Source organism: Gallinula chloropus (assembly GCF_964237585.1).
Source record: "Gallinula chloropus genome assembly, chromosome: 6".
Taxonomy (NCBI): Eukaryota; Metazoa; Chordata; class Aves; order Gruiformes; family Rallidae; genus Gallinula; species Gallinula chloropus.
The window spans coordinates 3,169,918-3,194,690 of NC_140091.1; the positions used below are offsets into that span (position 1 = coordinate 3,169,918).

The 24,773-nt window shown below is 44.2% G+C and overlaps 1 protein-coding gene across 1 annotated transcript in view; it reads right to left on the minus strand.

Moving 5' to 3' along the window:
* Nucleotides 1-939: 939 nt before the first annotated feature.
* NFIA (nuclear factor I A) overlaps nucleotides 940-24,773 on the minus strand; it is a gene marked incomplete at its 5' end in the record, with an annotated part of 353,459 nt that continues 329,625 nt past the window's right edge. Inside the window, one exon of the mRNA XM_084266547.1 lies at nucleotides 940-2,607. Coding sequence (XP_084122673.1) covers nucleotides 2,590-2,607 — 18 coding nt within the window. The 3' untranslated portion in view covers nucleotides 940-2,589. The remainder of the gene's footprint in view (nucleotides 2,608-24,773) is intronic.

Below are 24,773 nucleotides of genomic sequence, written 5' to 3' on the forward strand. Positions count from 1 at the left end.
AAGAAAAATTAATAATTGCTAAGCTTTTCTACATGATATAAGCAGGTATTGCATATTTTCATATATCTGGGAGGAAACAAAACCCAAAAAAAAAAAAAAAAAGGAAGACTCCAAATAAAATGTAAAATGCAGCAACATCCAAAAATACTGATAATCTAGCATCTACAGATCTCAGAATAGCACTGCCACTGACCATACAGGACAATAAACACTACTCCTATCTGCGGAACAACTAACATCCTATTTAATTCTAGATGTTGAACTGACAATGGCTGACATAAAAGTCACATTTACAAAAAGTGTCTCCAAATGCTTGACTAGGGAAAAACCCCTTTCAATATAGGAACATGTGCAACAATTCCACAAATAATCGCTATCCAGGGCAAGGCACATTGATATGGAATCTTTTTTTTTTTCTTTTTTTTTAAATTTTTTTGTGGTTTTTTTTTTCTCGCGTGGTTTTTTTTTTTAAAGTTTTTGTTTTTTGTTTTTTTGTTTCGTGCAAATTAAGAAAACAAAAACAAAACATCGTTTCAGGGAAAAGATGAGGAGCAAAGTGTCTTCCCAAGAATTTCAGTTACTTGATTGTATAGGACAGTAGTAGAAACCCTTCTGAAGGGTCGAACAAACATAGTTTAAAGGCAAGTGCCTGGAATAGGGATTACAATATTGTGTCTTAATGCACTCTACTTTACCCTACATTAACTATATAAAAATTAGTTACTAACACTAGAACATGCAGAGACTTTCTCTGATTAGCTGGACTCGCCAACCAGAACGTATATATATGTATAGTATAGGAAACCTTCTTAAAGTTGCATGTGAAGCAAAGGGGTGCTCCGCTGTCTGATAGAAAAAATCACTTGCACTCTTATTTTTTTTTTCTTTTTTTTTCCTTTTTTTTTTGTACATAAGATACAGGACGTTTGGGGTCCAAACTTTTTGTTATTTTTTTCGTGTGGTTTTTTTGTTTGTTTGTTTGTTTGTCTTTCTTTTTCTTTTTTTTTTTTCTTCTTCAGCAAGTGCCCTTGCTTTGAACTGGCATAAGTTGTAAGATCAGCATCGTTCGTTACTTGTAAATGTTTTTTCTTCCCCAGTCCAGAAAAAGAAATAAGAAATGTACCAGTTCAGGGACACGAAGGTGTTTCACTTTCTGGACCGTTCTCTCTTATTCCCAAGGTGTTTGAGAACTGATAAACCCTATATTGCCGGAAACACGTAAAATTTGTCAGAATTGGCATAATCCATTATAGTGACTTTTAGCTTATAAAATTAACAGATATTATGATTTCATTTTAGTTATGTGCTTTGATAACAGAAAATGATTAATTAGCATTTAATGTAGTTAACATATTGTGGTAAAAGCACCATTAGATTTGTTTTTTTTTTTTTTTTTAAATTTTCCTTCAGTTTTAAAGGGATACAAGTTCAACAATAAAAAACATAAAAAGCAAAAATAGCTCCCCTTTTTCTTGCAAGGCTGTTTTTTACCCCAATAATTTAGAGTCCTGGGGTGGACGGACTTGGAAAACAAAAATAGAATTTTCAACAATCTCTATCTTACAAAGATATTTAGCTATCCAATGAAATTGCACTTTACTCAATTCAAAATTCGATTGTTTTGATTGATTCCTGTCAGTTTCTGTCAAAACAGACCAACTTCCCCATTTCTGCGTGAATTTTTGTGTAATTGTTGAAAATTGTTGAAAAAAAGGTTGGTTTTTGTTTTTGTTTTTTTTTTTCAAAATGTAAGTGCAGCATTTCAAACTTTTTTTTTCTTTTTTTTCTTTTTTTTTCTTTTTTTTAAGTGAATAGTAGTAGTTTGATGTTTTAAATCGCTCTGCAATTGAGTGGAACAAAATTTGTTGACAATGCTCTTATGGTTCGTGTTACGTATCTAAGTGCCGACTGTAAAAAAAAAAAAAAAGGAACAAAACAACAAAACAAAACAAAAAAACCCCAACCAAAAAAAAAAGAAACCAACCAAAACCCAGGAAAACAAAACAAAACAAAACAAAAAAACCTGCAATTTTTTTTTTTCCCCCGATATGTTACAGAAAAACATGCTCTATGTCTGTCCGGTAAGTTATATATTGCAGAATTCAGCTACTACAAAAGTTATAGTTTTAAGTGTGTTTCATGATTTCTCAAGAAGTCTCACACCTGTATGGGAAAGATCGATGAGGATACTGTAAAACAGTTAGGCTCCATATGGAAAGTGTGTTACAACAGCGAGTTGGTAAGCAGCAGCAGAGGCTAGTTCTACTCAGTGTCACCTAATGCTTACACTACCAATGAAACACTTCAAAAGTTATGAAGCCCAACCATTTCCAGCACCATATGAGAAATTACAACAGTCCTAAAGTTGTCTAAAAAACAAAAGGAAAAAAGAAAATCTCGAAAAAGTTACGGCCTTTGCCATTTCAACCATAACGTTTGCCATTTCCATGTACTAGTTTGCTGTCGGTGTCTGCTCGCCTCCCCTTCCGCCGATGTGAAGTCGCTGCGCTGCGTTGCTGCTGCTTCCGTGTTACAGAGGTGGGAAGGGGTCTGGTGGTCTGTCCGGTGGGTGGTGGGAAGCGGAGACTTTTATCCCAGGTACCAGGACTGAGAAAGAGAGAAATAGAGAGAGAGAGAGAGGAGAAGCGTTAGCCCCCGCTGCCCAATTTTGCCGCTTCCCCAAGGGCTCCGGGCATCGCCGCCAGCCTCCTCCGCCAAGAGGGGGGCTAATTGAGACCGTGACGAATCGACCTAATTACAAAGCTTAATTAAAAATACTGTACAAATCAATATTTTCACTTTTTTGGGGGGTTTTCAAGGTTTTTTTTTCCGCTGACAGTGGCTGGACGTAGGTACAGATGAACACGGGGGTCACGTCACGTTACAAGTTATCAATCTTTTTAATAGATTATGGCTGGAAGATCCCTCCAGTTCACTTTTGTCTAATCCCCTGAAAAGGCGATACACATTCGCCTCTCTGTGCCATTTATCACCCTGCAGTTGGGGTTTTCTTGGGTATTTAGGCATGTGCCAGCATAAGCATCTGTTGCTTTATACTGCCCTGCTTCAACTGTCTCGCTGGAACAGATGCACAGAAATTCAACAACAGGGCTGTTTTCTTAGGAGAAATGTGGATCGCTAGAGAAAAGCCAGGATAAAGCAAATCTGGGGGAAATTGGATCAGCGAAAATGTCCCGTATCTCTGGCCATACTTGTGTTTCAAAACAAAACGCGGACCTCAACTAATAGCTTTTCTTTGGGAAAATCTTCCCCCCCCCTCCCTGCTCCCCACCGCCTCCCGGCAAAGGGAGGGAATTCCCTGGGATTTCAGCTCTGCAACAATACCGTCCTTAACCCAACGGCGCAGATGCCCAGAAAGTAATTTCGCTTCCCCGATAGGAAAATAAACACCGTCGGAAAGCCGGTGTGGGCTCTGTCGGAGTCGGGGCAGTGCCACCGCACCGGGGAGACCCGAGTCGGCCCCGGCGAGGTCAGCCCAACCTGAACCCGGGATGAATGAGAGCAGTGTTAGGCCCCGGGACTGTACGCGCAGGGGGATGCTACTTGGCAGTGACATATTGCTGTGGGAATACACCAACTATTTTAGCCTGAAGTAAAGTAATACAACAAGAGAGATTCAGGTATTAAAGAGCCGTTGCTGATGCCCCACGTTTTTACTTGGGCTCCAGTAATATATGAGGTGCGTACGTGTGCACGTATAAACTGACGACAAGTTTTACCAACTTTTCCCCCCACTCCTTTTCAGCGTCTGACGTGATTGATAGCATAATCAACCCAGGGAGGATTTATGAACATTTACAGAAGACTCTGAGGCAAGTTTCATGTGGGACTTGGAGATTATGTGGTCTTGCCATGGAGGTAGGAACCGGTAAAATAAATAGCACGATGGGAGAAGTTGTCCTGCTTCCAATACACCTCATTAACTAACTCTTCCTCCGCTCGCCCTTCTGAATACAAACACACCGGTCCCATATCGGCTCCATCTATTGCCTACAGATTTTATATTTAGACTCACGCAGGCTGCAATTAAACAAAATAGTTTTCATATGTAAAGTTCATAAACAGAGAAAAGTTCTGGCGGGAGTTGTGAAGCGGTGCCAAGTCCCGTTCCTCTCCCCGACCGCGGGGGCCCTATTGATTTTAGGCGGGCGCAGGGAAGCTGAGACACCTCTGGCCACGGCGGGCTGCAAACTCTTCCGAACTTTGCAGCGTCGTCCCGTACGCTTGTCGGTTGAGCGTGACAAGTCTTTGGCCGGGGCTGGGAACCGCAGAAGTCCCCAGCAGGGAAGTAGAGGGGTTAAAAATTCAGAGCCGACGTTTCAAATCTATATCGCAGATGTCCAATTGGCTCCCATCGCAGCTGGCCTGGCCACATGGCCCCACCGGCCGGGACGGAGCGGGAGCTGCTCTGGCCTCGCCACTCCCCTTTCACTTCCAAAGTGGATTTCAATTTAAAAAAAAAGGAGGAAGAAGAAGAAGAAGAAGAAGAAGGAGGAGGGAAAAAAAAGCAGCCAAGCAGGGTAAAAAGGGAAGGCCAAAAGCGAGCAAGCTGCGGTGCAGAGGTGGGGCTCTCCCCGGCCCGCAGGAGATGCGGCCGCCGGTCGGTCCGTCGGCCGGTCCGTCGGTCCGTCCCCCCGTGGCACCGCGCTCCTTCACGCATCTCGCTATTCAGCGCCTCGCAGACAAGGTTACCCCAGAGCGGCTCTGTAATCCTTCACTGAAATAGGCTTTATTGATTGCTCTGGTCTATTGTTCCCTTTTCAAGTCCCCCAAGTTCAAGTTCATCCTGGTGTTACATCATGTCTCGTTGCTAGGGGCAACCAGACAGCCCCAGACGTGACTATCATTAGCAAGAGCCGCGCTGCGCCCTCCCACCGCCCGCCAGCCGCTCTGACGTAGCAGCCCCGCTGCAAACACATTGAAGTATTTATTCTGCCTAATTTATGACCTCCACAGCAAGAGAGACCCCCACTCCAAAAACCAACACTGTTGTATATTTAATTAATCTGTCTTTCTCTGGCACTTGGGAAAGTTAGACAAAGGTCTAATTATTGTGTGTCGCTCCCCACACTTTTCTTTTTGGGGTGACTATTTGCATGGGAAAAGAAACGGCGAGGCTGGGCGCGAGTCCCCTCCCTCCAAAACACCTTTTTTTTCCCCCCTGCCCTATTGACATTTCATGAAATACTTTAGCTGCTTAAGGGAATTAGAAAAAAAAAAAAAAATCTGATGTGAATGTAACTCCTTCTGAGTTGGTATTCAGTAACACAAATCAACTCATGACATGTTTAAATTTAAATGCTAACCACACACTCTGCGAGTTACTTTAAAGGTTAGTTTTTAATCAATAGAAGTTGCTGACTCCGGAGTTTTTAGCGGCGCAGTGCAGCTCTGGGGCCTTTGTCTAGCGTTGGGCTTTCAAACTTTTTTTTTTTCTTTTTTTTTCCCCCCTTTTTTTTTTTTCCTTGAGATGATTTTAGCAATGATTTGCAGACACAGAGTGCTATTGTGCTCCTGACTAGCAACATGTCAATAAAGGAGTAGAGTTACCATGCACCGGGGTGTCAATATGACTCCTGCAGACACTGCTCAGCCTTAATACCAATGAAAAACTTAATTAACCCCTTACAGGAGGGACCCCAAACCGCACAGCTATTTTTTAAACTTCCGTGCCGGGACTCTGGATTGCTTTTACTGAAAAGCTGCTTTTACTGGAACCTGAACTCCGAGCACCTCGCAAACAGCTGCGTCCCACTTCGCCTGTTCCTGCAACCCCACTTTGATGAGATGTTTTATGGGCTGAGGCTGCGGAGCAGCGAGACAGAGAGCGCATTTACCCATCAGATCCCACCAGCACCGCTCTCGGGATACCGTTTTAATTTAGAGCGTCTTACAGCTGAAACGCACACACAGAATGATCCTCCTTTTCTACTAATCATTTTAATATTAAGATCTCATATCCCCCCCTCAAGCCTCCTATACACGGCTAAGTCTTCCCGGATTAGGTCTGAAGAGCGCCATTGTCCTTCTGAAGCACCTGTGAAACTTCTCTGTGCGGGGAGCGGAGACCTCCGCGCCTCAAATGAAAACGTCCAGGAAGCGTGTGATGCACTCGGAACCCCGGTAGTTGGCATCTGTCAAGTTTTGGGGATTATTGTTACTTTTTTTGGGCACAATCAGCGGGCTTAGAGGGCAAAAAAGAAGCCCAGGACCCCGCATTTGGATGGCCAAAGGACTGGATGCCTTCTTTCAGAGCGCTGCTCACCATGGTGTGGGCTGTGCTCTCACACCTAACCACCTCACCCATCCTATCCCTTCACGTTCTGTAACCCATCCGACTGCACCCAGACGGAGAACGGCGTATTGCCTTTCTTCATTTAAAATCTCCCATTTAAATCACGTGCGCTATCACAGTACAGTCAGGATGATACTATCTCCATGTGTTTTCATAAAAGAGCCAGTGTTTTATTTCCCCTCTATTTACTTTGCAGCACTGTTCTCCCAGCGAGTTTAGAGCTAACCGAATCCACCAGAGCTAAAGGTCCTACTCAGTAAAATTACTGCCGCTCAGTTGCCGGTGCCACTACAGGTCTGTATTGTCCTGCCCAGCATCTCTCTGTCCTTCCCCAGCGCTCAAGGTGAAACATCAGAAAGAATTCTGCAGTCCGGTACGAGATCTTCGCTTCCCTTTCTCCAGTCAAATGAAGAAGTAATCTCATCAGGTTGAAAAGTGCTGACTAAGGATTTAATAAAGTGCCTGCAGATGTGTGTCATCTCTAAGGTATTCAACTCATGTAATGCAAAACAGTTCCACACCGAATGTGCTTATAAAATTCCATTTAACCATTGCAGAGCTCTATTTTACTGTTCTCGGAGGAGTATTATCACACTTCCCCCCCACCCCCCCCTAATTTACAGCACCATGAAAGTTGAAACTCTGCGCTGCCAGTATCTGAGGATCCTCACAGTAGTAAGGTTTTATGAACCATAAACAATATCTACTTGACTGAATCCTAAACAGGAAGTCTGAAATGGCAATTACGCTTCTTTGATAGCGCAAGTCTATTTGTTTCTTATTCTCTTCTGGAGATAGCAGAGACACACAAAAATCCTCAAGCGACTTCCGACAATCGGGGCCTTTGTACGGGAAGAACAGCAAGGAAACACTCTGTGATTCAGGGTATTTAAAAGGGAAAAAGCTGAATGTGCCTCATTGACTCCGGTAGCAGTTTCTGCCTGCGTCAGGAGCCCAGAAACTGGCCCGTTCTTCATTAAAACCTTCTCAAACCAGCCTTCCTGTGCGATGTGTTTCACTCCTCCCCCAAGCCTAACCATGATCACGGCTCACGTGTTTTAAACCAGAAAGACAATCGGACGCCAACTCCTTAAGTTTACTTCTTACCTGCACATCCCCGGTCCTAACAATGAGACCTTTCAGCCTGCACAAAAAGACAGGGCTGTAAAGCAGCCCTATCTGTTTTTCAAATTAAGAAGTTAAACAAAAGTCCTCAAGGGCAAAGTTTAACGCTGCGGAAGGAGGTTGTTAATGTGGAATCCAGAACTGGGTGTGACAGTTGGCTTATTTTCTCCGGGCGATGTAGGTTATTTAAGGACATTCACACGTTGGAAACCCTGACAAACTACACACATGGGAGCTTTTGCTTGGCCTCATCCTCTCAGGGCTACGACCTGGCCCGTGCTAGCCATTTTCTTCAGGTTTCGGCCCCGTTTGGCTGCCTGGCAGCGGGACGGGTTGATGCCATTGGGACTTCAAAGGCGGCTGCCGCGGTGCTGCGGCTGTTGCTGCCCCGGGCATGGCTGCGCTTGCAGGAAGTTATCACTGCACAGGCCTGGGCGGGAAAATCCACCTTTGATAAGAGCCTAAATGAAAAAAAAACAACCTACCACAACAACTTGCTGCTTCAGAGCTCGCCGGCAAAGCGGCTGTTCTGAGCAGCGGGGCTGAACCTGAGCCACGGCCGTCGGGCACCTGCGAGGATTCATCACGGCGCATCAGTTGAGTTGTTTTGTTTGGGGGATGACATTTCAGTCATCTCAAGACCTTCCAGGCAATCAAAACCACTAACCCTGGGAAGGTGACTCGGGGTAATGAGTCCTTCTGGTTGCAAAAATAAAACAAGAATCATAAACACCTATAGGCAGCAAAACAGTCCTTAAGGCATCACCCTGTGAGAAGGCTCTTCCCTATGGCGGGTCGTTTGAATGCAAGGGGCCAAAACTGGGACTTTGATGTAATTTTCCAAAGGGCTGCCAGGGTTAGCGAAGGCAGCATTTAATTCAGCTTCTGGCGTGGCTGACTGGAGGGCTCCAGCAGATGAAGCAACCTCCTTTTTACCCCATGTTTGAGTTTATCCTGCTTTTCTATTGGTTTCTCCAGAATTTCTCCAGGCATGAAATTCGATCCTCCCGCGTAAACTGAAAGGTGAATATTAAAGACAAGGTCACCTTTGTGCCTATGGAAGTTCTCTTCTTAGAGCTGGGATTAATTATTTAGTAATTATGTTTTCCACAATGAAATACCAAAAGGGACGTAAGTAGCATGTTGGTCATCCCCAAAGGGACATAAAACCGTGAGTGAATCTTCTGGCTGTCCAACACCCACACCCAGGAGAGTTGCACGCCCCACTATGAGCATATTTATACTGTCTCAAGGAAGATAAAACCCATCCCAGGAGGGACACCAGTCTCCAGGCGATGTGTACAGTAGCTCTGCATCCAATAGCTTTTGTGAGAATGCCAATTGTGGCAAAACTGCGTTAAATTACGCGCAATAATTTTGTAATATGGACTTGTGCCTGCTGACTATTAAAAATGTATAGTAGTCCAAACCACTTCTCCCCTGGGACCAACAAACTCACTTCGGGCAAGATTTCTGCTCGGGTTCAAACCTCAAGTTGGGAACAGTTAGTGTTTTTTAACTAAGTCACCCCAAACCCTCCCAAACCTAGGAAAACACACTCATACAGTAACCCCTGCTGTTGTTCCAGACATCTGAATGTTCCAGTAAAGTGTCCCAGCTGGCCCCAGATGTTTCTCAAGTATAAAGCAATGCTCTGAGCGCCGGACCCCCTGCTGCCCGAACCTGAAGCTCAGCGGATTAAAGATTGACTGCACTATGACATATTCACATTTAGCCTGAATATAATACAGCAAAGACTTATCAATGGCAAATGTTTGAAATGCAATCCAGCAAGCAAGAGAGTAGGCTGGCACTTTGAATATGATGTATAAATAATGTATGGGAACTTAAGATCTAAATTAGATCTACAGGAAGAAAACTTTCCCTTTTCTCTGACTCGAAAAGAAAGTTCTCTTACAATGAGGTCATTTATATGTCTGTCTTTCGGTTTGGAAGTTTTGCTTTCGGACAGCGGTTCTTCCCTTTCTTTTGGGAATGTTTTGTGAGTTACGGTTTTCCTCCAGTTTTCTAAAGAGTTAAGCTAGAAGTTCATTTATTTGTTATTTGCAATCTGCAAAATAACTTCTAAACTTCGGCAACGCTAAACTGTAACCCTTGCTGCTTAGAAAAAAAAAGGAAAGAAAGAAAGAAAAAAAAAAGATAGTGGAGTGAAAGAGGGAGAAAAAAGAAAGGGAGAAAGAGAGAGAAACAATCCCATTTCGGTTTTTGTTAGAGGACGGCATACTACATAGATCAGAGACTTTTCAAAAAATAAAAACCCCCACTGTACACAAAGCACAGGAAAATGTGAGGAAAAAAGGAAAAACCTAAAAGCAGCTTAGAATGTGTTAACTCTGCCATTCTGTCAGCTTAAAGAGTATTTTATGCTTGATCAACAGCTCTCTTTTATTATGCTTTTCTTTCATTCATTCAAGACATCAAAGACCAGAACCACCAGTGTACCTGATCTACCAGAAGAACTTGTAAGGGTGTTCTAAAGAAACGGGGGTATTGGGAGCCAGACACCCCTGCGGACAAGGCAGTTCAAAGAGAATATTTCAACAATGATTACATTTTGTAAATCTTTGTACGAAAGACAGCTTATTTCCTGCTTTTTTCATGAAAAATAGATTCTATCCATTAAAGTGAGCCCACAGTATGAAAGTTACTTGAGATCTGAGGTACAGCAAGCGGATTAAGTGGATGGTGAGATGAAATCTTTGAGAGAGACGATGGCTTTCTCTGATATTTGTCGCTGCCATAAGGTTTTCTGACCGGGATAGAAACTTCTTTTTTTTCTTTTTTTTTTTTTTAAATTTATTTGTAGACTTGCTGGTGGCAGTGAAGGAGTTTGTAAAAGCAAAACAAACCCAAATGCAACAGAAAGGAAAATCGTAACAAATAAAGGAACTAAGAAAACAAATGGCCGCAAAAACCTGTCATGTTTAAAAAGAAAAACTATATATATGTGTGTGTGTGTGTGTGTGTGTGTGTGCCTCACTCCAAAAAATCGCAGACTAGCCATTTAAATCCAGCAGACGACTCCGAAGCGCAGCACACAGACCCAAGCCAGCTGTTTACTTTTCAAAGCCTGTGGTGGTTTCTGCATTGATAAACTATATAACCTCACACACACAGAAGGGATTTTAGCTATGCCAGACCTCATTGCTCTGTCCCGGTCTCTTTATGCGCTGTCACAGAATAAAAATGATCCTAACACAAACCCTGAAATAATATCTTGCTCCAGAAAGGACATCTTTGTAGATATTTCCTGAGTTACTGCCAAAAAGAATTTTTTTCGCCCATTCATCCTTTCAAAGTTTTGCTATAAACACAGCCAAAATTGTTCGGGAGTAATCAGAAATGACCAAAATATGACCCAGCAGCCAAGTACAGCTGTGCGAAGGGGGGGGGTAAAGCCACCCTATGCCCGCGGCCCGGCCCAGTCGGCAGCCACCACCTCGACCAACACACCTGGGTGACACCCACTGGCATCGGCACCTCTTGCTCCCCCCAGTACCGACACTGCCTTTCGCAAGAGAAAGAGAAAACAGCAGTCCACGTTTTAGCAAAGAAGCAAAAAAGATGACGTGAAAACCCGCCTCACAGTTTACATTTACTATTGCAATTTAAAAGTAAATACTCTGTGAAGGGCTTTTTAAATTCTGCACTTTATGCTCGCTTTCTAGACAGCCCTGTATTTTCCTCTGCTGGAAGCACAGTTAAACTTGCTAGAAAGTGCAAGGCTTCAGTATTTCTTACGTCCAACCTTACTTATTTCTTTCCTTTTACAAAATAAAAGTGTGCATCAGGACTTGGAGTCGCTTCTAACTTCACACCGGGAACTCGCGTGGAAACTGGGATGGCGGACACCCTGCTGCGATGGGACTTTCCAGCATTTTGCTTGGAAAAAAAGCGAGCCTTTTGGGAACTGCTCCTGAAACTACAGTGCCCGCGTTGTCCTCTGTTTCCCCGTGTCCCTGGACACAGCACAAAGCCGGAGGGGTGCATGGGGGGAACCCCCCCCCCTCCCTCCCTCCTCCTCAACCCTGATGGTGGGTGCATGGGGCCGGCGGCAGTCCCGGCTCCCAGCCCTTCGCAGCCGCTGTCTCTGCCCGTCCCAGGCTCTGGCAACACGTTTGCAAGTTCAAGTTCAGGTTTAAGCGAAATAAAACGCTCCTCGGGAGTCTGCAGCCAGCCCTCATTTACATGTGATCCCTCTGAACTTCGCCTGCGCCAGCGCGCCCTGTTTCCAGGGCCCGCCGAAGGAATGTTTTACAGTTAGAGCCCGCAGTGCTTTCTCAGGCATTTTAGACCCAGAGGCCCAAGTTTCAAGCTGCAGCATTAAAAGTTTCCACAGAGCTACTGCAGAGAGAGGGAGGAAGGGGGGTGGCTGGGGGGGTGGGGAGGGAAATGAGGAGAACAATATCGTCTTAATTGTCTCTATATAGCTCCACAGTTAAAGTATTACTTTTTAAAGGGACATAATTTATTCTAGAGGCACGGTGTTATAACAACCAGTACATACTTTCACCGCGGCGTAACCCGCTCTATTCTTCATTGTGCTCTGGTTTTGTTGCTTTTGCAGAACTCCTTGTTACCCAGTCCCCTATACTGTACTTACAGTTTTATTCAATTTAAGCCAGTTCCTGCCGTCCTCAGGCAAGCGAAACTCCCCTGAAGCCTTGGGAGTTTTGCCTGCACCAGGACTGCAAAAATAATCTCCCCTCAACCACCATTTCCCCCAAACTTTCTTTACTTTTATTGCTTTAGACAATCGGGGAAAGTCATCCAAAGAAAATCAACCCCCAGTCTGGGCCTCCCAAGCTCCATTTGCAGCGAGGCAGCCTGAGCGTGCACACACGCGCGCTCACACACACATGTACACTCAGGGGGTTTGCCCATGGGACTCTTCTGCCCTGTCCTGTGCCGACAAGGAGCAATGGAAAGGCCAGAGGGATGTGAGAGGCCTGCGGGGCTAAGGGGTTCCAACGGGACCTGCTGCAGAGGCCCTGGCTCTTTGCTCTGCAGAGTTTGGGGTACAAAAGGGAGTTTTCAGCTGCTTTTCTTGCCTGCCTTGAGAGTATTTTAGAGTACACAGCGCAAGAGGAAAGTGAGGGGAGGTAACAACTTGAGTTGGAGAGGAGAGGGAGCGTTCCCTCCAAAATCCCCCCTGAAGCGTCCAGCGCTGCCCCTGCCTGCACTGGATGTCTGCGGGTGAAGCAGACAAATGAGCAGCCCCGTGGTTCTGCTGAGAGAGCACAGGCAGCGTGCACAGCCTGATAAAAGCAGGCAAAAACTAGGGGGAGGGAGAGACGGTCGTTGGAGGGCCGGGACGTGCAGGCAGGGAGTTGGGTTGTGGGCAGCAGGAGCAGTGCATGTCAGGCAGGGACAGACGGACTGCATGGGACCTGGAGACTCTGGGACAAGGAGACTGAGACAACAGGATGTTTTCAGAAGCAGGCAGAGAAAGGTTGGGGTTTGGAGACTGCAGAAAGGGAAGAAGACTCAGGGTTTTGGCAAGTCATAGCTTGATCTCCAAATTAACACAGGCAGGAATAGGGGCACAAGGCAACTCCAGCGTTCTTGCCACACTGACCTTAAAATTAACAGTGAGCTGGAGGAATAATGAATCAATTCAGCAGCGAACCCCCATTCTCAAGTCTCCCCTTAAAAACAGGAGAGCCAGGAGGTATACTGAGCCAAACAACAAAACCCTTCGAGAGAGAACTTTTGAGTCTGCATGTTTCCTTATGCTTTGTACCTTGTCAGACTGAACAAATTGCTCTAAGGAAACTAGAAGGCCATGCTCAATGCTCCCAGGGTTGTGTGGCCATAAGCAGTGCTGGCAGGACCTCGCCTGTTGTGCCATGGGGAGCCCCTGGCCTGGCACGCAGCGGCCTATGGATCCCATACAGGCCTTATGGGGCCATCAGGGTGGAGGTGATAGAGGAGCTAGGTGACCATGGTGAGGAAGAGCCACCGCAGCCTTTGCAGGTTGCCATCTCTCTGGTGGAGAAATGGGAAAAGCCTTTGCAGCCCATGATGGGCCTTTGGATGAGGAGGGACGTTATTAGACATGGTTGGCTAAAGGGAGTTGGGTCTTGGCCTAGTGTGGAGTGATTTTCACACATATTGTGAGATGCCAATAAAAGTCCTGGTGGAGTGTAAAGTCATTAAATGAGATGAAATTAAACAATTTAGTTATTTCTGCCTCATCATATTTGTGCAGTATGGCAGGCAGAATGAATTACTACTAATGATCAAATTTAGTAATACTAATTAAACTCTCTCAATTTAATTAATACTAACAGAGAAAACAGACAAAATTGCTAATGTAAACCTTGAACTTAAAATCAAAAGGTGACTCTTTGCTTTTATGAGCCACTGAATGTGAGGCTCTTCTCTGAAAATAGACCGGGTAGAAGTGGCTCTTTGTACTAAGTAAGCTGCTCCATTGTATATGGAAGTACAGCTTTCCTCCATTTTTTTTGTTATCCTTCCCATTTTACTAATGGGAAATGCCTACTTTTACTCCTGAAAAACTTCGAGGAGAAGAATCTGCACTCTGTTTTGCCTCACTCAACAATCAATAGGACTGCTAAAGCAGTTGTCACCATCAGGACAAATTCTGTTCTTGTTACTACAGTTAGGAGGACAACGAGTTTACAGAGAGCCTGTGGAACCCCCTTTGCTAGGAACGAACTATGCAGAACGCAGCCTGGTCTGTCCTTTCAAATTTAGTCTACAAGGCCAGTAAAGTGGGAAAACCCCCAAACTAACCACATCTCTACATCAAAGAAAATTGCTTTGGAGTCACCGAAAGATGCTACCTGTAACCACAAAAGAAAAGCTCTAGAGATACATGATATCCACAGTACAAGTCCTTCCCATAGAGAAAATGTGAATTTTACACTGATCTTATTTGAAAAAGGCTAGATTTTATCTACTGTACATGACTATAAGCAAAATATAACCATATTTAAACACAAATATTATTGTATTTCTAAAACAAAGTCCTGACAACAAATCTTGCATGTCCTACTCTCATCAGTTTCACTGAACATACAGTCGGGTCCAATGCCACAGATTCACAGACATGACCTTTAACCCAAAAGACAACATGAAAGTCCTTAAAAACAAAAAAGAAAACAAAGAGAAGAGCCAACCAAGGAACATCATGAGTAGAAGTGTTCCTGCAAAGTCTCATTGTTGAGCACATGCAAGGATAAAGAAACCCAACCCACGTGCAATGTTGATTTCTAACTTTATCTTCTTTTTGTAAGATAACTTTTCTGTTAACATATTTAAAAAGATGTAGGTAGAGCAAAAGCACAGAAGGCTACCTAAAGTTGTGTAAAGCTGCTCCACGCCATGCAGAAATTACTGTGTTCAGCCTCAAAGGTGGCTGCATTTTGTTGGTAGTGATTTTTGTTGCTGCTATCTCATAATGAAAATGACACTTGATTGGCTTCTGAAATCTCTTTAGCCACATCCCTTCATGGGTAAGAACTAGTGGTTTAGATGATGCACGAGCTGGGTCATTTGTGGGAATATGCCTGAAAATATTACGATTTTAGTGTCAGTACTGCTTTCAAAATTGATTATTAACAACCACAGTAATGAAGGATACATAGTCAAGCCTACAAGATACTTTCACATGTACCCTCTTCATTCATTAATACTAGATTTTTTTCTTTTTAAAAGTTTCCTGGGTTTGGATTATACTTTTCCAGCTCTATCTCTGTAGAGATACACCACACTACAAGTAGAAGATACTAGAAAAACCTAAACCAAGACAATACCTGTTGTTGTTCTAAACCAGGCCACTAAAAACAGGTGAAGTTTGAAAGCTACAACTTTGCATGCTGGTAGTAATCCTTACTAAGAAAAGGCACCTTTGTTAAAGTACAAATGGGTTTTAACGAAATTGCAGTCATGTATTTCTTTTGAAGCCCAAATCCTTCCCCTGTGTGCTATTTACATTTGTCTGGGATGGTCCAGCATGAGGGAGGTGATGCTCAGTGTCTTGGGAACATGAAATCTGCTGCCAACTGGACAGTCCTTCTCTGTTAAGAAATAGCTTCTCATCTTTTCATCCCTTCCTATGGAATTTAGTATTAAATTTCAGAGCAAGATAGTCTATTTTGCAAGGTGTTCACCTCTGGAGCTTATTTATTCCTTGACCTCCATGGTAAGGCCATTAACCAAAGGTGATTCTCAGAACAGAAGTAGCTTAATGCTTATCCATTGGGAGGGATGTAGGGATTGTGGCCTTTAATTTTTGACCTTCATTGTAGATTGTGGTCCTAATCCTTTGATTGCAGATTTTTTAAAAAGTATATATGGCAGTTGGCAAAAATCTTAATGTTCCAGTAAATGCAAAAGCCATAAATTCAGCTGCTGACCTTTTCCATCCAGGTCACATGTGACACCTACTGGAGTTTGTCAGGCTGTGTGGAATTTATGGAGCTCATATAGGTATCAGCTGCAAAAGCTGAACTTTCATGAAATGTCTTTCAAAGACACTTCTGAAACCCTTGTAAAAAGTCAGTATGTCTTTTGTTAAGGGTATATATCCTACATGCATTTTAAAAGGTCTCATCATGCCATCTCTGCAAATCTTCAACACTCAGGAAACTTCAGCTTTTAAATTATTACTCTTTACAAAAGAGAGAAATCAGGCCAGGCATGTAATTATCGTGATTACCAACTTCCAACAACCCCTTTCCAAGGCTACAGAACGTGCTGAACCTCTGCGCACGCCTTTCTTCCTCATGCACGTCTCTCTGCACCCCCCCACCAAAATCAATGGTATTGATGGCATATTGTCAGTCAGGGAAATGCCATTTGATAGTACCCTAAAGCAGCTGCAAAAGAAGGGGAGGAATACAAAACCTACTCAGGTCCACACCGTGAGCGTGAGATCAATGTTTTCAATAATACGTTTGCCGCCATGTAGCACCCTAACTGTCGCAATTAATAATGTAGAAGGAGCTGATTAACTTAAGTAAAGTGCTCTCCACTGTGTAAACACATAAAGATCTATAGGGCAAAGGAGGAAAGAAGGAACAAAACGTCATTTTTATATTTTATGTGGACACATTCTTGCTTTCTATTCTGCTCTTGTAACAATTACTGTACTAGCCACTCTGACAGAGTCAATAAATCGATCTGGGACCTGATGCAGCAGCGAGGCAGACTAATCCAATACAGCATTATCTGCAATGGAGGTTGGGGGCGGGCGTGGGGTGGCCAGGAAATCGGCCAAGCCAAGTAAAAGCAGTAAGAGGTGCATAACTATCATCTTGCCTTAGATGTGTTTGATCTGTGCATGTGTGTGTACGTACGCATGGGTGTATGCAAAAAACTGTGCAGCTCCGCGGGAGAAAAGGGCTCTCTGCTTGTGCCACATCTCTAAAGTCCTTACAAAGTCCTTACAATGCTCCAGTAGCTCCCAGGACCCTGTGGGTCAGTCAGGATCTGCACTCACTCTCCCTTAATCATGTCGGCAGCACGGCTGATGAATTTAAAGACCTGATGTCTCTCTCCCCACCACACCAAGCCAGTACCTGCTCCCTGTCTCAACTGCACCCACTGCAACAGCAGCAAGAGCTGCTGCCTGTCCAGTGAAATAAAACAACTCTGGGAGTCTGCTCCTACGTACCCTGTACCTGTGAACAGAGGAAATGTTGCCTTTTGTCAGACTAAATAGTTGGCTGGGTCTGGCATGACATCTCTGACAGCAGCTGCCCTCCTCTTGGGAGGAAGACGCAAGAATCCCTATAATGGAGATGGCCCAAAATGATTTGGCCTGAGGGGAAGCTTCTTCCCAGCCCCATGCAGTAAATGGTAGGCCTTGTAAATCTGTGTAGCAGGGAATATGAGATTGAAAAAATAAAAAGAAAAGAAAGTTTCCCGCTGAATGGAAAAAAGAAAACTGTTTTTTGGCAGAAGTTCTTCAAGAAGGAGAACATAGGCCATTGTTATTATGAAGACTTTTCAATGAAAACGCAGAAAATCATTGCCTTTTAGAGTAATTGTTTAGCTAAAGAAAGGTTACACAGCTTGTAGAGAATTTAGTAAGAAATTAAATCTCTCCAGCTCATTCATCATATTTCTGCATTTGCCAACTCTTCCCACCAGGCCCACACTTACTTCTTCTCTCACTTCTCTCCTACTGTGGAGCATAAGTAATGGCCATAAAACCCCCAGAAAGGGTGCCTTACGCACAGGCTTCCTCTTTATTGTAAGGCAGGAGAAAAAAAATCCTCAATAACTTTAATTGCTTAGTTTGGGAAATTTGTCTATGTCCACTGTAAGTAATTGTAAGCTGGATCTACTGGAAATAGGATGCTTAGTGTGAGTTTCCAAAGAAAAAGAAGTCAGAACTGCTCACTGGAGCTTGCAATGGGAGGAAGAAAAAGCTCAGGAAAAAGGTTTTCCCTCTGCCAAGGACTAAGCCCGGCATTTCTGGACTGATTTGGCTCCAACCCACTTTGAACATGAGGCCACATGGTGGTACTGGGAAGTTTTCTATGACTCTCTACCTCTGTAGTGCAGTATGTGCTTTCTTCTTGAGGTTTGCTGTTCTGTGCTGCTTTTTAAGAACTGATCTGAGAGGGGAATTTCATCCCGCCCCTCTGCGCGAAAGCTCAATTAATGGGGCTTTGTGTGCCGAGCTGAACAGTGGCGGGAATGGGAGATGGGGAGTGACCCTGGTTTCTGGTCACCTTTGTATCTCCTCTCTGTAGAGCGCACTCCGGACTGTCATTAGCAACAGTGATCAGAGCGGCACGTTCATGCTCATGCTGCACCGGGGACGTTGTGGCTATGGAGCTATTATGTGATCAGGAGCACATCAAGAGCACCACGGCCGTGCGTGGGCTCTTTGCTCCCATCATGGTGGAACTGTTATCAATTTTAGCTCAGGGAAGGATTCAGCCAACGTTTCCTTGCCTAATTTCCACAAAAGAGAAGAGTGAGTTTAATATGGCCAAGCACAAAGCAAAGGCAGGAGCTTAAAGCTTCTTTCAGCTTCCCAGGGGCAGAGACCTGCCGATGCTTGATAAGAGACTGACACTCTGATTTTTGTACACACTCTCTCTAGACTTACACTACGTTTTTAGGGCCATCTCTGGGCCACCCTCGAGATCAGGTCAGTATCTAGCTGCTTCCTGGGTGGAAGATGAAAGACAGTGCCGACATGCACATCACGTAGCAGTAGCTTGGTGCCACTGGTTCTGCAGAAAAACACTTTTTCCTCAGGAATTGTAACTTTCAGTGGTCATCATTACAGTCAAAGCACACAAGAGCCTGTCCTTCCTGTGCACCCCTCAGCCCAGATAGTTAGTATAAATTAAGTGGTCACATACACAGCACACTCATTTTTCACACACTCCACTGTTTGCTGTAATGGTTCTGCTTCTTGTTTCTGGTTTGGGTCTCTCATTTCTTAATTGTACCACAAATCTCTGGTAGGAAAGCAATCCCTGAGGGTACAGGGCCTACAGACTTTCAGTAGCAATCTGAAATTCGGGTGGCACTTTGGGCACTGTGTAACCCTGCCCTCACTCCCCATTGCTGATATGGGAAAGTCCACAGATCCCTGCTGTGTTTGGAAAGAGACCCCTCTAACTAACTTCAGCAGCTCTAGAAAGTTGATGTCCCTCACCCTAAAACTGTGGTTTTGTTTTTGGTCTCAGCAGATTTCTCTTCTTTACCCAGGAGAGACATTATTCCTGCATTTAAATGATGCTCTGAACCTGCCAACAGATTCGCAGCTACAGGCCAAGAGAGGGAGAGGGGCAGTCGGGTCTCTGCTTGAAAGTGGTTTGCAGCTGAAGTTCCTTCCAAAACCACCATGCTGGCCAAGGGAGGTTACGGTACAGAAGATGTACTTCTCAGGGGGCTGAACTGATTTGAACAAATGCTTCCAAATCACCATTCTTCATTCACGCTCAAACACAAGTGGTGTGTTTAGCCCAGAGGATAAGTATTCTCATCCTGGGATGAAAAGGCACCTAAGCAACACGTAGCACTGACCTGGCTTATAAACAGTTGAGATCGGAACCCCCAAAATAAAAGGCCTAATCTTGTTCCTGCAGCCTCTCATGTTCTCTGCACGTCCACTGCAAGGTACGAGCCACATGCACCTCAGACATGTTTTCTCAACACGAACTGCTCCACAAAGTGCAGCAGTGGCTCAGCTGTTAGCAATGCCTGGAGATCCCGACCTCAGCCTGCCTTCCCCAGGGCCAGCCGGTGCTGCCTGTCTGACCAGAGCGATTCCGGGGACATGGGAGAAAAAGAGAAGGGTGCAGGGGCAGAAAAGGCCATGGCAGCTCATAGTACTCATTAGCAAAGTACTCATTAAGACAGGAGCTGCGTGTAGGTCTGGCAGCTCTGCATCCCTTTCTGATGGTGCAGAGGGCAGGGCTCTGTGGCCGGGATTCAGGGAGAAGCAGAAACGGACAGTCCCGGTGAAGCACGAGGCACATGTTTCATTTGCCAGAAGAAAAATGTGTGCACTGGTTTCTTTCTTCCATAGGGTGGCAATGGAACCTGGGCACAAAACAGCTCTGCAGTTTCAGCCGCAGGAGCGATAGCTCGGAAGCACTGCGATAGCTTCCTATTTGAGGTGCTGACTTTGATCTATGCATCCTATACGGGGCCTCACTACCTGCGAGACTGCTTCCCTGCCTCCCCCCTGCCCGAGCCGTCTCCTGCCTCAGAGAGGGGCATCACCTGCATGCCATTCCTCCCAATGAAGTGTCGAGGCAGCAGCTATGGGCTGTTATCACAGAAGGACCATCTACTCCGGAATTTGCCTCCCTCCCTTGTCTGACAGAGCTCACATCTGCTAACCTACAGGACACAGCACAAAACTCATTTTTTTTTCCCTGTGCCCTTTGTTTTAAAGCGCTGCTGGTGAAAAATTGCAGGTTGCAGTTTGTCTTCTAAAAGGATCGTGGGGAACTAAAATAGTCTATCCCTTGTCTCTTGGAAAGAAAGTAATTGTACAATTACGTTTGGATATGCACCTGAGGCAGAAGGTGTTTTTTTAGAGATAAATAAAGGCCTAAAAGAAGAAGCTACAAAGATACCACCGTGTAATTCCAGAAAGGCAGCGAACAGGAGCCCATCTAAACAAGTTAGTGATTTCCTTACACTAGAGACACTTTGCTGAACTCCAGTCATTTCTCCCCCATACCTACTCTGGTATAGATGCTTCATGTCACAGCGTGCGTGGCTGTACCTGGTCTTTGTGAGGCTGGTGGTGAGCACGCAGCTGTGCCACGGAGCTTTCAGGTCTTCAAACTGGTCATCTTGCTGCCTCGATAAGCATGTTTGGTTTGGGGCCTTTTTTTCTTATGCACTAAGTTACTGCAAAGTAAGTTACAGGCTTTCCATTTTGGTTGTTTTGCGTTATAAAGAACAAGCTGTCTCGTGGGTGCTGCGGGTGGCTCTACCAGGGTAAGGTGAGAAGATGAGACTGTGGCTTATTACCCACGATCTGACTGTAACTTTGGGATGTGCAAAGGCAGAAGCAGGAAAGGCTTCTACTTTTGTTTTCCTAGGAGACATTCAAAACCCACCTGGATATATTCCTTTGTGACCTAATCAAGGTGATCCTGCTTTGGCAGATGTGTTGGACTAGATGATCTTTCGAGGTCCCTTCCAACCCCTGTCATTCTATGATTCTGGAAATAGTTTTATCTTTGCCTACAGAAAAGTAAGGGAACAACTATATGTTTTTGTACTTAACTAAGTTTTAGAAAGTTACTGGGATGGATCTGATATTGTGTTTACATCAGAGAGGGATTTTTCCTTAAACAGCTGGTCAAGAAGTGTGTATGATACACTTTTGCTCAAGCAGAGAAGAAAACCATTTAGTTTCCCCCAGGTATTAAAGCAGTTGAGCCTCGGTGCCTGCAGTGGGAGGCAGTTCCTGCTCTGTGCATCCTCGTGACCTCACTGCGCGAGGCACAGGGGCTACTGGCAGGTAGGGGTGATTACATGGAGTCGGCATGTGTGGCTCCGGAGCTGTTTTTAGCACCCAAAGTGCAATTTCCAGGAAGATGGAGGCTAAGTAGGTGGCAGACAGGGCTCGGCCTAGCAAGTGATGTTCTGTGAGAAGCAGAGATGGGCACACAGAATCCGTATGGCCCCTAAAGGACTTTTGCACTACAGAGCAAAGCATGAGGGATCTGCAAACACCATTTAGAGCGACGAGTGACAACGCCAACTCCGGTCACCAAGAGCAGGTTGCTAGTTTAGTGTTACCACGTACCCTAAGCATACATCCTGTGTTTCACAATTACTTTTATCGCTTGGTTAGGATAAAAAAAAAAACCCCACCCAAAACTCAGCACCCTTTATTCTTTAGTAGTGTCACCGCTACTGATAGGCTGGTCCCTAATTAATGTGATGGTACTTTCCCATTCCTCTACCACTCTTCTTATTACAAGTCCCTGGCAATACAAGAGACGTATCTATTACTTAGTCATGAGGTATCTAGACCAGCTTGCTTTTGAAACTAAAGACTGTGTACCCCGGGCATACTGTATTTCTGATTTGCATATGGAAAAGGCAGTTAAAAAGCCGATGCCCCCATATTGCTTGCGAGTCAAGTAGCAAAAGTAAATGATTTATCAAGCAAAGGTTACAACACCTGTGCCTTTTTGTCAGCATATACAGAGGATGCCAAGTCAAGTGTTTCTTCTAATAGCTCAAACAGAAATTTAGATTCAAATAACCCCCCAGATAGGACAATTCTGCGGTGAGCCGCTGGAGTGGCAGAGTGATGGATGGCGTAAGCAGTGTCTGAAAAAACAAACCGACGGAAAAGTTCTGAAGTTGCTAAAACCAAACAAAGCCAACGGCCCTTTTGGGGCTTTTGCTGGTGAATCACAACTACTGGCTTACATCTATTTATTTCCTGGCCTCCTCTGTCACAGAGCTGTCGTCCTGCTACAACCTTCGTTGACACGGGAAAAACGTCCCTTTTCTAAGTAAAATATTACATAAATTCTATAAAATTCCTCTAAGGCAATTCTGTTTGAAGCGATCTGACTTAAATTAGAACATGCTGCTGATGGCAACGTCTACTGCTAATTTTTAAAATGCCCATTAAGAAAGGCATGTACTGGTTTCTGTTATTTAAAAACAGCCTGGGACAGAACGATCCTGCTCAAACCCAGCCATGCAAATGCTGTACATTTGTCTGTGATTTTCTTCCACTGTTGTGTGAAAGCCTGTGAATGCCCATGTATGGGAAATGCGACTTGTGCTGAACGGCGCTGTCGCATCCCTGTGCACAGACTCACTTTCACAGCATCTGAAAACTAATAACGACCATGAGTAACTCAAACAACCCCCCGATTGGAAGAGAAAACCAGAGCCACCAAAGAGCTGACCGTAACGTTTTCCTATAGCTTGTAGCTGGACCATCATTTTTATAAAAGCAGACATTCAGATGCAGTTTTCATTTTTATTCTGTTGATCCAGCAGTAAAGAGTTGCTTAACCCTTACATTTAAGCTTGACTTTCAGAAGCTCTGAGTCTTTGCTGCTTCCTCTTGTCGGAGGGAGCTGTGTGGCCTGATGGTTAGTGGTCCTCAGGACCCATATCTTAGGCTGACTCTGAACGTACTATAAAAATCCTGATGGAAAGCAGCCACCCCAGCTGCTTTTAATAACAGTCCTATGTGTTTTTATATTTTCATTTTGAAAATATCCTAAGTGATCGTCCCATACACTAATGCCCTGCAAAAAAAGAGTACAAAAGCATGTCTTTGTTTAGAGGAAAGCGAAGTAAATCCCAAATCATTGCAGTTAGCATTTTTACCTCACTTCCCTGATTTAAAACACAGTCAACTTCAGAGTCGTTTCATGAATAAGTAGTGAGTTTTGCTGATAAATTATATATTTAGTACCAAGTGGGTTGTGGTGGTGTAATGATGTATAGAAGCACGGAGATGCAGCCAGAGTCAGAGCCTGGAAGTCAGTCTCCGTCCCCACTGCAGCATGTTTGACTTTAATTGAAAGCTGTGCTTGAGTATTGTTTTTCACTGTACAGCATTGTTATTCACTATACTGCATTATATAGAAGCACTTAAAGTAAGGCTGGTGCACTTTAAAATGATTTAAGTCATAAATAAGGAGGATAAAAGTTTACAGTCAACAAACTTCTCTGGGAAACCCGGGCTGCAGGATGCAAATAAGCTTAAAATATTTTGGAGACTTAATACTGTTGTGTCTTACTACATAATCAATTTACCAACTAGTAGTTTTTCAAGTCTTCTGGAAAAGGTAAGTAGTGTTCTCCAAAGGGTTTCAAGTTTTCTAAGCTATGAAGGCAAAGACCAAATACTTAAGGACTTTAACAGCATACTCTAACATTTCTGTTTCCCAACCTCAATGTATTTCTCTGTATTCCAGTTGTTTCCAAAACAACTGGAGCAACAAGAGTTCAATCTGAAGCCACACGAAAACTTGTCAAATACATGAACTGAATAAAGGAAGAGGCCTGAAAAGTGGGGTGCAGGCTGCATTTTGTTATGGCATGAAAAAATCAGAACCTGATGGGTTAACACCCCACTCTGCACTGCTGGTGTACTTTCCATGACCTTGTTTAATGCAGAGAAGGTTTGAGATTCGATGTAGTTTAACCTGTGCTGTCGACAGAGCTATAAACTAAAGCCCCTAACAAATTGTACACAAAGAACAGATAGCAAGAAAACACATTGTGTTCACAGGCATCTGGTTGCAGCCCTGTAAACTGGAAATCTTTGGTAATGAGCGACTTGTGTTTCATTGACAGCGTAGGTGCTGAAGGCACTGCAACAAGGAGCCTGTCCTCACACATACACTGGACACCGGCGTGTGACAGCCATTAATCTGTACACTAACAACTCGGATGCATATAAATGATCTGAAAGAACTTAGAAGAGCTAAGAGCAGTACTCCCTGATTTGCCAGCTATTTGAATGATGACTTTCAAGCCATCGCAAACAGCTCAAAACAAAATGACAAATACTTCTTGCTGTTGACCTTTAAAAGAATTGCAACGTGGTTATAAGCACTCACTTCAAACTACAGTTGTCCTAAAGCACTAGTTCCACTCACTTTTTTATACCTTCTCCCCCCCCCCCGATAACGTGATATTAAGCACAGACTTAATTTTTTCAACATCTGGCTCAAATTAGCTGCTAACAAAACTGCCAACAACTATTTTCTTAATCGACCCTGGGAATTTGATACAGCTTGGAAAAAGCACATTTAAACCTCGTCCTTCTCCTAAAGAAACACAAATGTTTACTTGAGCTTCT